This window comes from Monopterus albus, unplaced genomic scaffold, assembly GCF_001952655.1.
Source record: "Monopterus albus unplaced genomic scaffold, M_albus_1.0 scaffold47.1, whole genome shotgun sequence".
Classification (NCBI taxonomy): Eukaryota; Metazoa; Chordata; class Actinopteri; order Synbranchiformes; family Synbranchidae; genus Monopterus; species Monopterus albus.
This window is the reverse complement of record NW_018127927.1, coordinates 938,989-955,957: the sequence shown is the minus strand read 5'-3', so window position 1 is coordinate 955,957 and position 16,969 is coordinate 938,989. Positions and strand designations below refer to the sequence as shown.

Below are 16,969 nucleotides of genomic sequence, written 5' to 3'. Positions count from 1 at the left end.
TATATATATGGTTTCAATTTTCTGTGCCATATCAAAAGGAAAACGTACGTAATGGATATGGTTCTATGTTAATGAATTCATAGTGTATGCTCAGTTCCGTTTCTTCTGTTGTCTCTGTCAGGCTGCCTCTCTGTGCCACTCTTTAACCAGAAGAAAAGAAACAGAGTTCCTCTGACCTCTGCTCCCTCTGAGAATGAATCCTTTTCCTACACTGAATACATTGCAAGCACCAACTCAGCTGCATCTCATAGCACACCAGGTGAAACAAGCTTTACCGAGCTTCTACTGTATTTTAGGCACTAGGTGGCAGTACACCCAAAGAAAAATATAAATATACTTTAATTGATTTAAAGTGATCTTCAACAACACCAGGGTAGGATTTATTTTTTTTTACAAAATTGCTCCAAATAACCCAAGGGCATGTAATCTTTAAAAATCTTGCTGTTGAATGTTTTTAATGTCTAAATTTCCATAAACAAAAATCTTCTGCTGAATCACACAGTTTAGGCCATTTTACATAAAACAAATGGCAATCTCATAAATCCTCTTTTCATGAATTTGGATAATCCTTCACAGCTTCAATACAGTGGAGGGAGCTATAAGATTTTTGTCTGTGAATATACCTTTACTCAGGTGTATATGGTTGCTACAAGGTCTCAGGTCCATCTTCTGGGGCTTCAAAAAACCAGTGGAACAGACAGACACAAGGTTCTCAGCCCCAGCAGTATGGAAGTGCAAGGCCTGCTCCTGGACCTACCCCTACAATGAGAAACTACGCATTCATGCCACATCCATACAAAGTTGAAAGCACAAGGTATAGTTTATTGACTTCTTCCATTACTGTGATTGTTTGAGGTTTCACCCCTTTGTCATCAGCAATGAAAAAAGCTAAAAGTCAGACCCATAAACTGTTTAAATTAGACTGCTGTTTTTACATTTTGACATTCCCAAGAAATAAATGTAGCTACTGTAATGGTGTAAAGGTGTCTGTCAGAGCCATGATTTTACTCTCACTTGATTCATTCATGAACAGAGTGTATTTAATGTATTTAAAAAGATAAAGAAATTCAAATATTGCCAGTGCAAGCATTTCAGAGGCAGGGTGATGTGAATTTTTTCATTTCAGTTCTAACATGGGACAGCCCCGCAACCCAGCCAGACAACAGGAATCCATCTCCAGTGTCAGTTCCACACAGTACAAGTATCAAGCTCCTCACATTAGTGAGAGTGCACAAAGCAAGCCAAGACCTCATCCTGGGTTGTCTCAGATGGATCAGCAGCCATCTTACAGACCACCCAAGCCCACACATCAGTTTTTCCAGCAGTCTAGACCTCTGCCTCCTTCTCTCCCACCTTCCAGCAGGCCTTCTGCTCTTGCAGTGCAGCCACAAAACTCCTGGAAATTTACTAACAGCTTTGGGCCACAGAGATCCGGCTTTGAGGGGAAAAGGAGCTCAAGCCAACCTCAGACTCAAAAATCCACTCAAACTCAGGTAGAAATATATGGAAAAATACAGTATAATAATATAGAGAGGTTGAAATTTTTGCCATTAATTTTTCATAATAACATTAGTGCTAAGTGCAGCATTTGTATTTGTGTTCAGCAGCAAGCATTTCCAATGAAGCCAGCTACTGAGACCTCGCTGAGGATTCTGACTGCAGTTATTGATGGCATGAGACACTGGAGCCAGTTTAAAGACAAAGTCCCTTGCTTATTTGAGCTATTTGGTTAGTTGATTAGGAGCTTCTGCTCTCTTTGTTTGATACTCTGTCATTTGTAAACACCATTAATCTGACAGACTATATGTTTGCCTCAGCTACACTAGACTCTGCAGTTACACTGGGTCACCACGGAGCCAAGAACTTCCTCATGAGAGATGGGAAGGCGGTTGTACAGTGTGTCTTTTATGAAAATGTGAGAAAGTAACACCCCCAATTTAAGAAGAAAATCCCAATGAATGTGTCCTGAGTTTATCAGAGACAGCATCACTTTACTCACGTTGACTTGCTTTGATTCTGCTCAGTCAGACAAAAACAATAGTTTTTTATTAAGCAATGTGTTATTCATGTTCAGTTTGATGATTATGTTGCATATTGGTTTTCTATTAACTACAAGAAAATCTGTTAGTATTTATAAATGCAAGTATGTGTAAATGTTATTGTCACCATTCATCTTGGTTTAAATTTAAAAACTCAACATCTAATCGAAGGCATTTTGCAGACAATGACAGGATTACCATTACAAAAAACATCACTGGAATCTTACTTGAGTCTATCTTAATATCTGCCTCCAACAGGAGCAGGAACTGCCCCGCCTCATCCGTGGTCAAGTGCATCGCTGTGTGGGTAACTATGACCGCAACAGAGATGTCCTGATATGTGTGTCTGTCAGGCCCGGCCTGCCCTCGGAGCTGAGGAATTCCCAGGAGGCTGTCAAAGCCTGTGATGCTGAAATGAGGGCGCTGGTCAAATCACTCAGTGAGGTCTGAGAATGAGTAGGTATCTTCAGCACTACAAGACTATTTGGAAAAATGTATACCAGTGTTTGTGAGAGCCAAGCTTAATCCTTTATATTCATAGATTACTGTTGCTACAGATTCAAGTTTTGCATGTTTAAAAGTATTAAAGTTTTTGACCTGTAAAAGGAGTTACTGCCGTTAGGTTATCATATACAAGAAAAATGTACTTGTACTTTAACAGTGGAATTCACTTGCATGTTCTGGTGTCGACATTTTTTGTATTTATTTGTGAGAAAAATATATAAAGATTTGTTTCAATTAACCAAACCTTAATGGAAAGTAAAGCCTCTCTTTATGCAAGTTCTGAAATATTTTTATTACAAAGAAAGTTCACAGAACAGCAAACATTATTATCAGGTAAATCAAACAGGAGAAGGTAATATCTCAAAATATATCTTTAAAAAATGGGGCAGTTAAGGATAATATGATACCAAGTACAGTTAGTTTATTTACAGTCAAACATCACAATGGAAGAAACAATAATTCTACTCTACCAAAACAGTTTCACCAGTGCTAAGACTTTACAAACAACAGTTCAACAAATGCAGGGGTTGAGTCCAGTGCAGTCACGCCAGTCAAGCACAGTATGAGGTCCAATACAATACCAACATTTGTCTTCTGACCTTCTTTCAAATATGGCAAAATAATCACAGCCATTTTCAAAATGTCAGAATATCTCATTGCAGGAACCCAAATTTTGGAATTATTTAACTCTATTAAACACTAATATGCACATAAACACCCACTTAGAAAAGGGAGTCCAGCTTGATGAACTTGGCAGTGTACAGGGACAATAAGTGGGAAAGTAGACGTGTTGACCTTGAAACATGACAGGAATGGTGGCAGCACTTTAAAGGAGAAGTGGGTTGACAAAAACACACCAACACACATGAGCTTATTTTTGGAGCTAATTATTTTCAGCCACACTTATGATATGAATACTGTCAGCTCAGTACAGATAACACAAGGTGAAGCTCAGTTTGTACAGCTACCGCACCTAACCATGCAAATTCTAAATCACCTAAGACGAGGATGCCAGAAATTAATGTTAGCTGCATGTCACCTTTTAATATACTCATCAAATGATTCAAATCTTATAGTTCACAATAATGTCTCGTGGCATAATTGAGCACAAGTACATTACTTTCTTTTTCCCCTCCACAACATATTCTGAAGTTAATGAGATCATGCTCCATGAAGTACAGGAGACACACTACCACCAAGAGGAAAAAATATCAAAGAAAAAAAACACACAGAAGAAGATGATAACCTGATAATTGTATTAAACACTTGTCTTGGTTATGTTAAAAGGCACAAGTTGGTCAGATCACATTTAAACTCTTGACTAACTGTTCTACCATTAACACAGCCCATTATGTCATGCCTTTTTAAACACAACTCCTACATGTCCCTGCTATTTGCAGTCATTATTTCCTGAATGTTTAGTATTGTGTGTTGTAGACAAAATGTTTTGTTCAACAAGCAAGTTACATTTCACAAACAATTATAGGGAAAATGGTATCAACATAAAACTTTTGACAACACTGCTCTGAAACCACCTATTATGATTCACTCACTCCCTTACTCTAAGAAGAGAGTTCCTGTTATTGCCATGGCAGATCTGGTGGGTTGTTTATTTTCCTTTTCTTTGTGACAGTTACTAAAAGCACACAACTGTGACTGCCTGTTCACAAGAATGGGACACAGAAGTCTGAAGAGCAAAAATCATTCAGCGCACCAGTTCTCTTTAATCATGTCATTTTCAAATGTCAGACTTCAGCTCTATTAAATCCAAACCATATGTACAGTTCAAATTCCTCAGCACAATACATCATCACAAGATGCAGTTCAACCATTCAAAGCTTCTCTGACTTTGAGTCTTATGTTGTTCAGCATCTCTTAATGAAACATTATTTGATTGGTTGAGTCATAGGCTACTGCCACATCATTGCATGCATCCTCTCTTTATGCGGCTTCCAGTCTGTTTTGGAATGTTACATACTGTGTGTTGTTTCTACAAAACAAAGGAAGGGAACAACTTTAGCAAGTACTGTGGCCATTTTCTTAAATCATATAAAATCATTTGATTAGTTGTGTTTGACTGCATCATCTCCAGAGCTGACATGAAGAAAACAGGCAGGTTAAACTACTGTATGGAAACCTCAGAGATTGAAGGTAACAACTACAACCACCTAGTTTTATTGTAACACAAAACATTCCATGTAAATTAATTGAGTTAAATTAATTTTGTAACAGATACGGGAAGACTTTGTTGTTGAGTGTCAGCTTCAGTTATCACTGTGTGGGGCTTCTCATCATCTTTAAAAACAGGATGCAGGTGTCTCTCTGTCACATCAAGCCGAGATTAGAGAGAGTGGTCGGGAAGGAAAAAATAAGACTTTATTTCAGTGCACTATAACAATGTGGGTAAAGGGGTGGGGGACAGCTGCTCCTGCGGTGCATATTTGGCAAAAAAGGGCAAGAAGATGGTAAGCATGACGCCAACAATAGCCAGCATGTAGCCCCAGCCAATCTGACAGTCGCCAGCATAGTAAATGTCAGAGTTGCCACAGAAGGACCTGACCAGTGACGAGTTTAGGCCAAAGGGGTAGACCAGCAGTCCAGCAGCCATGATGAACACTGCAAGTAGGAGAAAAGACAGAGCGGGTCAAACAGTATGCATGATATTTATATAGGCTGCTGGAGGAATCATTTCATGCAAAATATAAGATGATTTTATTTTTGCCTGTACCCCAGTGTGGAGTGATGCTTATGGCACTGAAAAGAAATACTGTCCCTGTCACTTTGATTAATCCACAAACGTAACTGTGAACAGTTTTAAGTGCAATTAGATTTTACTGGAGCAATTAAAACTGTTGACAGTGAAAGACAGGCCTAATAAAACCTAAACTCTGCATAGCCAGGTAGGTGAGGACTTGTTTTTTGTTTGTCTTTTGTGACCCAACCCTTTCCTAATGGCTAGCTATGCTGTACTGCTATGTCAACAGAAAGCCACTTGGTGGCAGTAGAGGTTTTGCAAAGAAAGCTAACAGTCTGGCTCAAAGTCAAGTGTGTAATTTAGATACTTAATCAGTGCTAAGAGACTTATGATTTATTGCCCTGAGTGACATATATAAATATAAATCATGACCTAGATTGTTCTCTAAGTCCAACAGCTACAGCAGGTTTAATTTGTTGAACAGCAGAACACTGATGACTGTAATTGACAGAACCTCCTAACACAAAATGATTAATGTCTCTTTAAATCTGTTGCACTCCTCACTTCAAGGCTTCAAAAAACGAGGATCTTTCTGCACTTCTCTGGCAATCACCTTTCTCACACACTATCCTCAGCACCCATGCAGCTCACTCTCACAAGCTCAGTCAAGTCTCCCAGCCCATGCTGCCATAGTTATCACCTGCGCTACATGTTATTATTGCTGATGTTACTCATTCTGAGTGCCAGCTGGATTTCTATTACAATGTTGGGTGCCAAAGTTGCTTTAGCTTTGGAGAGCTGGGGTTTCTGGGAAAGCTTAAACTTCATGTGGTGAGTAGTTCTCTAGAAAACATAACAAACATCTTTTATCGCACTGTTTTGACTTCAGGAGACACTGGATTTCAAGGACATCATGGTCAGTAGGACACAGTGCTCATAAGAGAGCTACAGTGCAATGGCTGTATGAGAATCAAGTTGATGACTTGTGTAGTCTAGCATATCCCCACCCTGTAACTACACCTCCCTGCACTAAAAGTGGCCCCATGCTTTATCTACAGGGGCCTGGTGCCTTAAAGCTCACTGCCTAATGACACTTTAATGGCATTCTTTATCAAACTATCTTTGGCTTCTGTGGAAGAAACACAGAGACACACACTCACAGCCTAAGGCCACTTCGCTCTGACACTGAAAAAAATGGCATTTAAAACAAACATGGGTACAACCCTAGCCTGGATAATTAACAAATGGTGGAGCAGGAGTTTATCATTAAGACAGGGCGTCTATGCAGGGCAGCTGTATGGACCAGATATGCTGAAGCTCAGAATGGATCTCTGCAAGCTTTCAGTTACAAATGAACTCTCAAAAAAACTGTGAAATTGATCTCATATGAGAGGCTAACTCGAAACATTCCGGTTTTACTGTTAAAATTTGCAAGGGCTGACTCCAAACCAACGTGTATTTACACTTCTTAAAGAGAAACTAAATTTTACACATCTGTTAACAGGTACTGGGGAGTACTTATGTGAAAATGGTTGTATAAAGCTGTTGAGGTTTCAGAGGGAGCTGTGCCAAGTGATGTCACTTGAGTCAGTGTCTAGCAGTTTGCAAATGATAAAACTCTGTCGTTCCAGTTAGATATAACTTGCTGGATTCTGTAGCCTGCTCCTCATCTCTGCTTGAGGCTAGCAGCTCACCCCTACAAGGATAACACACCAGAATCTCCAACAGAACTGTGTTGTGGGTCATGTCAGTGCCAGCTAGATAGTGTGGAATAAGCAAAAAGAATGTTTTATATTAACTATAATTTAAAAAAAGAGAGAAGTCTTTAAAACTATTCACAGTTGTCATTTACCACTCATGGTATTAGAGGTTTTATACTTTTAAAAATTAGGAAACATTTTTGGCTCATGCTCCTGCCCTGCAATTTTCATTCAAGTGAGTGGGAGCCATCTTTGAGTCTGATATCCAGTTCCTATAATACATCCATGTGTGACACAAGCTGATAATTTCCTGTGGGCAGGACGGATTATTACTGCTGCTATTATAACTGACTGAAGTTTAAAGAGATGGACTGTGCTGCAGGTGGCTATACAAACACACAGAGGGAGCTTCTTGGCTGAAGCCTCAGTAAATATTAGTGGGCTAATTAGTGTTAGCTGGCTACAGTTAGATTACAGTAACTAGCTTGTTTAATGGACGCTGATGAGTCAATGCTAGCAGAAGTCTACAAGGTAGATGGATGAAGGATGTGTCAGACTAGAGGATGGATGAATGGTGCAGTGCATAAAGTTACTACATATGAAAGCAGTTTCTTCAGTTATTAAGGACAAAAGGCAAAATAATTGTTTAACATGTTTTTCGTTTTATTATGTAAATGTACAAATAAAAAGCAAATACAAATAACAATAGCAATGTATTTCACTTTATATTTGTGTTTTATTTATTTTAATTTAGGCATTAAAAGTCTTCCACATCTATGTCATGTAGCAGAAATTTAATTAAATTAAGGGAAACATGAAACAGGAGTCTAGTTTCTATATCAGGGTGGGCAAGTTTAATTTTAACATGCTCCGATGGTCTAATCCTATGAGGAATGGACAGTGTGATGAAAGAGGCTGACATGACACCAAGATGACAAGCAGGGAGGCTGAAGCCTGACAGTGTTCTTTACTTGTGCAAGCAGGACAGCAATGTGCATATGGACTTTCATTTAACATAGCAAATGAATAAATGGCCCTGTCTTGTTGACATCACTGTCTGTCAAGATAATAAAGGGGTGACCATGCAGGGTTAGTCGGTAGGCGAGGGCTGCTAAGAACACATGAAAGCAGAAAAGTCAGTTAATTCATTTGCATATGAACAGTGAAAAATATCCAAGATTGAGCTTCAACTAGATGTGTTAAAGTCAGTGTTGGAAGAAAGATACAGCACTAGTAAACTCAGATAGACTTTCTCTATAAAGGCAGGAATTTTAAAGAGCTGTCCATGCAGTAGCCACCAGGCAGTAAAAACCTGCAAGTGTTTCCATCATTTACTCCCTTATAGACCCAAGTATCAAGCAGTTTGCCAACCTTCCAACCCCCAATTAGCAATCTGCAGCTCAAGACAGAGGAAAGTTGAGCTCGGCAAGACTTTTCTCTGCAGAGAGGCATAAATGTGAAGAGGTGGAGAGAGAGTGTGTCAGTGCCAATCAGATGAGTGCGGCTGAGTACATGAGGCTATCATAATGGCTCAGCGATGATGAGACAGTGAATAATGGAGATTTCTCTCTGTCCCAGTTACAGTGCAGACTTTATACACAGTAATAAAAGGGGAGCTGTGGTCTTTCAGTGTGTGTTTTTGTTCACAGGAAAAAGGCAAAACAAAAGCTTCTCAGATATTTAAATGTACCCCCATTTATTTATTTTTTAGACTTCTGTCATATTTTCACATAACAGAGAATTAATCTAAATGTGCTTATATGGAGAAATGTTAGTTCTGACCAATATTTGTTCTGCATTATTTTAATACAATTCATTCACAATTTTGTTCTTTAAAATGTGCAGTCTTTTAATCTTCAAAAAAACTGACTCCTTGAATTTCCTATTGTATTTCACATGACAACCTGTTCGAATACACACTTCAAAAGCCTTGCCAGGCTCCAAACTGAGAGACTAACATATTGATATAGAAAGACAAAACAGCCACACAGTCTTCACGAGTGCAATAGCTGCAAGGCTGCACACACCTTTGTGTATGCTAATGAATAGCAAATCATTTAATGCCTTTATATACTTGCTTCTTTTAAGGTATTATGTGTGTGTACACTCACAGCAAGGGTAGTGGAGGAGAGAAGCAAAAATTAAATAAAACAGAGCAGAAGGCATTATACTATCGTACAAAGATTCGGTGCAGCTTCTACCAACTAAATGAACTACATTAACCTTGAATTTCTTTCTCATTGTTGTGTGGTGAGAAATGGAAAGTTGCTTCCAGAGAAATGGGTTCACTACAGTGAGAATGAGTGAGAGGGAGATTGAATAGATTCATGGGGCAGGAAGGTGTGTGATAACCTGCCGTCCAAGCGTAACACTGAATCGATTTCATCAGAGACACCTTACAGAGAAACACACAAGTCATGGGATTACTCGTGTCCTATTTCAGTGTTACTGCCTGAGTTGAGCTTTAGAAATATGGTAAGTTTGTAATCTATTCTTGTCAGAAAATGTCAGAAATCCAATATACTGTAGTGCCAGACACTCAGACACCTTGTATTCCTCAAATGTATTCGTCCCAAGATATTACAAAGAAAAAAAATCCAACTCTGTGAGCTTCAAGCCCCTTTTTGGGTTCAAATGCTATAATCACCTTGTGCTCAGTATCATAACTCTGTTAGCAATGGAAAGGGGTGAATTAAACTCAGGGGGAAATGGGTGGCTCTCCTACTGTAGATGCTGTGCTCTTTCATTCCTGTTTGGCTGTGGTGTCATTCTGTCTGTTTGCTTCCTCTGACAAACAGTTACATAAAATCTATTGTCGGCAAGCCTGTAAAAATGGATCCCGGAGAGAGCCAAGGAGCACAGGAAACAGACCATAACAGCAGAACTAGCCTCTGATGATCTGGCATCAGAAACCTTAGAACAAGGGCTGCAGGAGACTATTGAACAAATCTGTCTCTTTTCAGTCAGAATTCGCACAAGAACAGCAAGGATGTGTACAAGAAGCAGCATGAGGAGTTGAGAGAGAGAGAAAAATTATTAAAATGCTATGAGAGAATGCATAAACTAATAATTAAGGATAATCATGAGATGATTTATGTGTGTGTTTCATTTGAAATAATCAGAGAATGTGTAAGAATAAAATGTAAAATGATTGTATTGTATGGAATGGTGAAAAGTGCTTTTATATCCAATCTCATCACAAAGAGTGGAGAATGCTGAGTCACAGAAAAGAGGAAGTAAGACACACATACCTGAATAGGGGAAGTGAAATTGTGTGTGTGTGACAGAGAGAGGAGTGTGATGAAAAATTAGAAAGACACTGAGAAAGTAATAAAAAATCATGTTCCATGTATAAAGTAAAGATTTGATTGATAAATACTGTTTAATCAATGTCTAATCAAAAATGTTTAGTCAAATATAGTATTCAAACTATAAAGATCCATGTTTTGATTTTAAGGCATTGATAGTTTTGTGAAAAATCTGTGTGTAATTGTGATTGTTCAGTTGAAAGCGATAATGGGAATGTTTGTATTTCAAGCAGAAGTAGGTTTTCTGTATTGTGTTAAGTATTAAGATGATAAGTTTTCTAAAGAAAAGGGAAGTAGAATCTGAGGCTGGATCTAACCGGTCAAAAGCAGTCATGAACACTTACAAGAATACTGAACGCAATATGCAAACGAGTTCTGAAGAACAACAGTGTGTAGGCCCAAAAAGGTATTAAGTGCAAACTGTGGCATCTGGTTGGATGAAGGGACCAGAACCCTTTAAAAACCCTGGCAAAAAGAGGAACGAGGGAGTCCTTCCATAGAGCCTCTACGGAGAGCGGAATGACGGTGAGGGACACTGGAACGGAGCCAAAGCCTCATGATTCAGCAAGAGGAAACTCTGAATTCTTGTTTAAAAGAGGATTTAATCTGAAATGAAGATTTCAACAGAAAGCCACAATCCAACTAACTCAAACCACCCGAGGATTGGTGACTGTAAGCAAACTTTGGACTTTTATTCAGTGTCTTGAGAGCTCAACCATGATAATTTTAATCAGTATGATCATTTTAGATTTATGTTTAGAAATGGTAGTTGATGATTTATTTAGATTGTAAGTCGATCAAGACAATTATTGCTGATGTTAATGCTATATTTTGCTGCTTTGCTGTACCTCTTTTAAGCTCCTATATAAAATTCCTGAAAAGGTTTAATACTCTTTGTGTTTATTGAGTCAAGTTTTGATGATGCTGATTCTTATGATTTTAGTGGGTCTACACTTTTAAGTGGTAATTGTTAAAGTTGCATATATTGCACAATTCCCAGTGAGTTTCAATTACACAATTCACAATGTTAATAGTAGTATGCCAACCCTCTCAGCAGTGTCTCAGAGAGGCAGTGCCTCTCTGATTGGGCTTGTTGCTTGGGTGAATTCCATACAAACCGGCTGGCTGCAAGAGGGAAGGATTTTTGGACAGTTAAATCATATAGCTTAACAATCAACAGTATTAATAGTATGCCAACCTTCTCAACAGTGTCTCAGAAAGTTAAAACAGGCAGTGGCAACCCAGAAGACTGTACTGCTAAAATGACTTTTAGACAGTTACATCAGAAAAAGGCTTATCTAAAATATCCAACTGTTTACTTGTTACATAATATACACTATTCTTTAAATTTCATATCCTTAATAACATCTTATGTCAACTAAATACTGTGCAAAATAGATATGGTCTTAAGTGCCCAGTGACACAGCTTTCATTGGTTATTTCAGACAAAATTTAACACTTCCTCAAAAAGTCAGAGTGTACTGGTTTATAAAAATTTCTCAGTACAGTAACATCTGAGGGTTAAGGAGGTAGCTGCCACAATACCTGCATGTTATTGTTATTTGGGAAGTTTTGGGGTCTTATCCTGAATTAATAACATGAAAGAGGGAGGTCTGCAGGGAACTCTGTTCGCAGGTTCATGGTAGTCAATTACTGAGTGAATATGTCCATCATAGAACCTCAAGCAGTGTTTGGAGCTTTAATATGTTTCAAATATGCCACCTTAGTGTGAGAGGTTAAGCTTTATTCCTATGCCCAGGGGTTAGCATATCATGGCCTTCATACACTATTAGTGCAGTGATTATTGTTACGCAGGCCCAAACAGAGAGACGCCCATCTAGTAGGCATCTACTATAAAGTCACACCTGGTGTATAGTAGCCTTGTACTGAAGCAGTGACTCACTGTCTGAACAAAACAGTATTGTTAAGTAAAAGGGACATTTACAGTCAAACAGTAGCTTAGTTCACTGACATGTTGTCTTTGTGTGTTGTTCAGAAGACAAACTTTAAAATCAGGGTAAAGCAAAATCTGTGAATTGTTTCTAAACATATTATAAATGTTAGAAAATAGTTGATGTGAAAACATAAAAAGACAGAACTATGTATTGCTGAATTGTGGAATTAGAACGTTTCATCATTTTTGAGTTTAGGATTTTTGGGGCACTGTTGTGTTTTTTTAAAGAAATAACATTAATGCTGCTGCTCTCATGATCCTGCCCCGTCCGCCTCCGATATCCTGCTTTTATTCTGATACCAGTTCCTGTCACCAGCTCATCCTAAACCCCGGTAACTTCATCTCATCTTGTACATTGGTTTCACCTGCTGATTATCACCCACACCTGTTCACCACAGCATATAGTGAGGAGCTGCCAGATTGTTCTATGCCTCATCTAGACTCTGCAGCATTATTTCCCTGTGACTGCTTTTCTGGTACCAAACCCTTGCCTGTTCTAACGACCTGTTATCCAGCCTGCTCCCTTTTGCCTGACTGCCAACCTGAGATTGACATCCTGCCTGTTCTACTAACCTGTGATTCTGCCTTGCCTTCCCTGCTGCCCTGCCGGAGACTTCGACCTTGGACTGTCTTAAGTACCACTCTTCTACCTAATGCCTCAAGACTGTGTGTTTCTGTTTAAATCACAGAGAGACATTAAAACCTGTTCTGTTGCCTCAGCTGACTGGCTCTTTAATTGGGTTCACTCTTCCACCTTCACGGGAGCATCATACCTCTCCCTGACAGCTGCCTCAATATTAAACTGTAGTGGTTTAAAAACAAACAAGTTACAAGTTAAAATGTAATATGCCAGAGAGTACAGGCTGAGCTGGACAATGCTTGCATATTACATTTTAACTTGTAACTGTGGACTCTGACTGTAGTGTATGGCCAACAATGACTGACTGACTCTTTGACAATTCTTTTATCTAATAATTTTGTTTATTTTTTATGCAAAGACGGTGATTCTGTTGCCTATCTTTCAGACTGTTGAATTGCCTTGCAAATTACTGAATTGTTTGGAAGTATTGTAAAAGCCGAAAGTGACTTTCTTGTATCTTCTGTCACCAGCACCCACTGCTTACTCACTCAGTGAAAGAAATATCTTATGCAGTTGCTGTCCAAACAGGGACATTATCTGTAGCTACTATTCACTTCAAAGTCACATGAAATAGCACTCACATTAGACTGTGGTCTTACATAATCACAAATCTGTTTGATGTCACATTCCTCACACAGCAACGACATCAACACCCAAACCAGAGGGGAGAAAACCCATATTTTTCTTCTCTGCCAAGGCTAATGCCTACTGCCTTCTAGGCAGAGCTGCAGGCTAATGCAAAACAACAACAAAATGTGTCTAATAAATCTTGATTTACCAGCACAGTGCTTCTATCTTTGTGTTGCTGGCGAATTTGTTATTGATGAAATGCTGTGACAGGAAACATATGCTGCAAAGAACTAAGAATTATTATACTATATGTTTACTATACATCAAAAATACTGCTCTTCGGAGGTGTCTTCCTCTGCCACATTCCACACTGTCTCCACACTTCATTTTCCTTAAACAAGCACTTTCCATGCATAGAACAGGTGAGCTGATTTCTGTGTGCTCCTATGTAGGTATTAAGAACCCAAATGTGATCAGGCAAGCTGATGTAAATGAAGTGCTGGGTTACAGCAACAGCCCAGGGCAGTAAACACTGGCTGCGACCCACAAACACTCACTGTTGATACTTAGGCACATATAATTGTGCATAGGTGTTTGCATATCCGCATACATACTCTCCCGTTGAAGAGTGGCATAAAAACTTGGGAGGTCAATGTCTGGCTCAGTGGTGGTTTCACAGGTAAAACCAATGTGACTTTGTATGTGTGTGTGTCTCATAATGAAAGTATAACAAAGGGCAGTGCATAACAAAGTTGTGTTTCTAGGAAATTGCCTTTTCACTGGCTACACACAAGGAGTATTTTCCCTTCTATCATGGAGAAGGAAGCAGAGAGACGTGCATGACAGTGCATTAAGGAGGAACCACAGATGAAGATAAAGGAATAGCAGAAGAATATGTGAGTAGTCCACAGGTAATGGGCTGCCCTATCTGAAGAACCAAACTCATCTTAAAAGAAAATGAGTTGGAATAACATACAGCAATGTATACACACTACTACAGACAGTCCATCAGAGTCTCCAGTGTTACATACTGTATATGCAATTAGTTTTCTCTATTATTTCAGCCCCTCAGTTTGCCCAAAGTGAGGACTGATAGAGTGGAAGATGAAAATCTGGGGGTTGCTGGGAGTTGAACTGTGCCAGCACAGTCTCCAGGTAGTCAGCTGGGACCTGCTGGAGCATGTACATAAACAGCAGGGACTCCATCCTAATGTGATGAGCGGTGCTCTACTCTGCATACAGCTATGTTGATAATTAGGCTCAGTGCGCCTCTAGGAAATTATGTTAATGATGCTGCTCAAGCTACCTACATTTTATGAAACATTTGGCTTAAGGTGTTCACGTACACAGCAGCAAATAAAACACAACTCCCAAATAAATGTAGAAGGGAGAAAAAACTGCCGTGGAGAGAGAGGGCAAAATGAAGTAAAGTGCTTTTGTACTTCTATTACTGTCGGCTGCTCCCGATAGGGGTCACCACAGTGTATGAGTAATTTGGCATGGTTTTACACCAGATGCCCTTCCTGACACAACCCTCTCTATTTATCCAGGCTTGGGACTGGCACAGAAGTCACTGACCCCTGTGGCTAGATACACAACCACTCCTGGGGGCAATTTAGAGTCACCAGTCAACCTGCATGTTTTTGGACTGTGGGAGGAAGCCGGAGCACTTGGAGAAAACCCACGCAGGCGCAGGAAGAATATGCAAACTCCACACAGAAAGACTCGAACCCAGAACCTTCTTGCTGTGAGGCGACAGTGCTATCTACTGCACCGCCCCAAGTAAAGTGGTTTTATATAAATCTGTAATTGCTAATATCTTTAATACTCTATTCTCTTCAAATTTCTTTGTGCAAAATAAAAATGGTAATGGACTGTATTTTATATAGCGCTTTCTCACAGTGTGTTGCACTGGCCAAAGCGCTTTACAGAGATGATACACCATTCACCCATTCACACACAACATTCACACACTGATGACGACAAGCTGCCATGCACCGGCGCTAGTCAAGCCACCAGGAGCAATTCGGGGTTCAGTGTCTTGCTCAGGGACACTTAGGCATGCGGGGAGACCGGGAGTCGAACCACCAACTTGCTGGTCAGGAGACGACTGCCCTACCTCATGAGCCACAGCCACCCAGTCAATGTACAAGTGTTTCACTGCAGTTACATAAAATATCTATGATATGGTTACATCACATAACAACTGTAGCTCACTGTCCGACCTCTCAGACTTAGGATTAAGTCAAAATGCTGCAGCCAGACTTCTCTGTAGATCCAAAATGACTGGCTTTAATGTATTTATTGCAACTGTATAATTTTATTTTTTCTTTTTCCAGGCAGTTAAAGCTGAGACATCAGACACAGGTGGGAAAACATTTTAAAGTACAGAAGTGTGTGACTGAGCTGAGCAGGTTCCTCATTAGTGAGTTAAATGTGAAGAAACAGGAAACAACAAATCATCCTGACAGCAGTTCACATGAACAGTCCAGTATCATGTTTATAGTGTTCAAAATGTAAAGTGGAAGGTCATTAATCTGAGCTGAGTGAGCGATGACAAAGTGAACTAACAGAAGTGGATAAAAGTTCGTTCTCATTTGATCCATTTTTCACAGAGTCCAACGGGCCAAGATCCGGCTCCTCAAGAACCAGCCAGACCAGCAGAAGAAAACATCCATTATGGGGAGATCAACTTCTCCAGCCTGAGAGCTGGAGCACGCACCAACTTGGTGCAGGACAGACAGCAGCAGGACACAGTGTATGCAGAGGTCAAAGTGCCCGGAACAGACACATGGATGTCTGACGGTGCAGAGGATCTCTACGCTCAGGTGAAGGGAAAAGTGAGTTCGTGGACATCTTTTATTACTCAAGTTTTCTATTATTACAGGGAAAGATTTCTGTGGTAGTAGATCCCCCGCCAGAGTTTTTGAGGGCGCACAGACCACATTTCGAGCGCTACTCAGTTTGCAACTCAGCATTTGAAACACAGGTAAGTGCAAATGCAGACGAGAGCGTAATCCAGGCCGTTTCTGAGGCTACGCGCTCAGGTGTCTCCACTGCAGTTTGTTTAAAGTGTGTCTGAGCCAAAAGGTTTGAAAGCGCTCTTCAGTCTGAAAGTCAGACTTTGAGAGCACAGGAACAGATATGTGAGAGTAGAATCAGGTTTAAGAGCAAGGGAGGATCCTCGCTGCTCAAATCTGTTATGCTCCCGACTGTCCTCGCTCTCAACTGACTGTGCTTACAAACCTGTGGCTGCTCGCTCTCAGATGAGCTGCAAACTGAGCGGCGCTCCACATGCACCCTCAAACATGATGATGGGGTTGTACTCCCATACACTGAAGCAGCAGCACAGACCAAACACCTGAACAGTCACTGCTGGATGAAGCAGGACCTCCCAGGAACACGGCCCGGTCGACAAGCTGTTGCTGCAGCTTTCCCCCATCTGGATCATCAGGTCACAGCTCGTCCTCTCACAGTCGTGTTCTCTCTCACAAAGATCATCACTTCCATCTGTTGAGAGAGAAGACAGACAGCGGCAGCCATAAATCAGGGGTTTACG

General features: G+C 40.0%; 2 protein-coding genes across 7 annotated transcripts in view; one reads left to right on the top strand and one right to left on the bottom strand.

Annotated features, from left to right (window-relative positions):
* The window catches only part of spata22 (spermatogenesis associated 22), a 3,666-nt gene extending 880 nt beyond the window's left edge, over window positions 1-2,786 (top strand). For 4 of the 6 annotated variants that reach the window (XM_020600587.1, XM_020600586.1, XM_020600590.1 and 1 more), the window contains exons 3-8: window positions 122-259; window positions 634-814; window positions 1,127-1,493; window positions 1,605-1,728; window positions 1,818-1,915; window positions 2,298-2,786. In XM_020600587.1, the coding sequence (XP_020456243.1) occupies window positions 122-259; window positions 634-814; window positions 1,127-1,493; window positions 1,605-1,728; window positions 1,818-1,915; window positions 2,298-2,489 (1,100 nt within the window). In that variant the 3' untranslated portion in view covers window positions 2,490-2,786. The remainder of the gene's footprint in view (window positions 1-121; window positions 260-633; window positions 815-1,126; window positions 1,494-1,604; window positions 1,729-1,817; window positions 1,916-2,297) is intronic. The other 2 variants (XM_020600591.1, XM_020600592.1) reach the window with 2 other exon arrangements.
* Window positions 2,787-4,043: 1,257 nt separating this feature from the next.
* The window catches only part of lhfpl7 (LHFPL tetraspan subfamily member 7), a 153,365-nt gene continuing 140,439 nt past the window's right edge, over window positions 4,044-16,969 (bottom strand). The window contains exon 3 of the mRNA XM_020600548.1: window positions 4,044-5,159. Within this exon, the coding sequence (XP_020456204.1) occupies window positions 4,933-5,159 (227 nt within the window). The 3' untranslated portion in view covers window positions 4,044-4,932. The remainder of the gene's footprint in view (window positions 5,160-16,969) is intronic.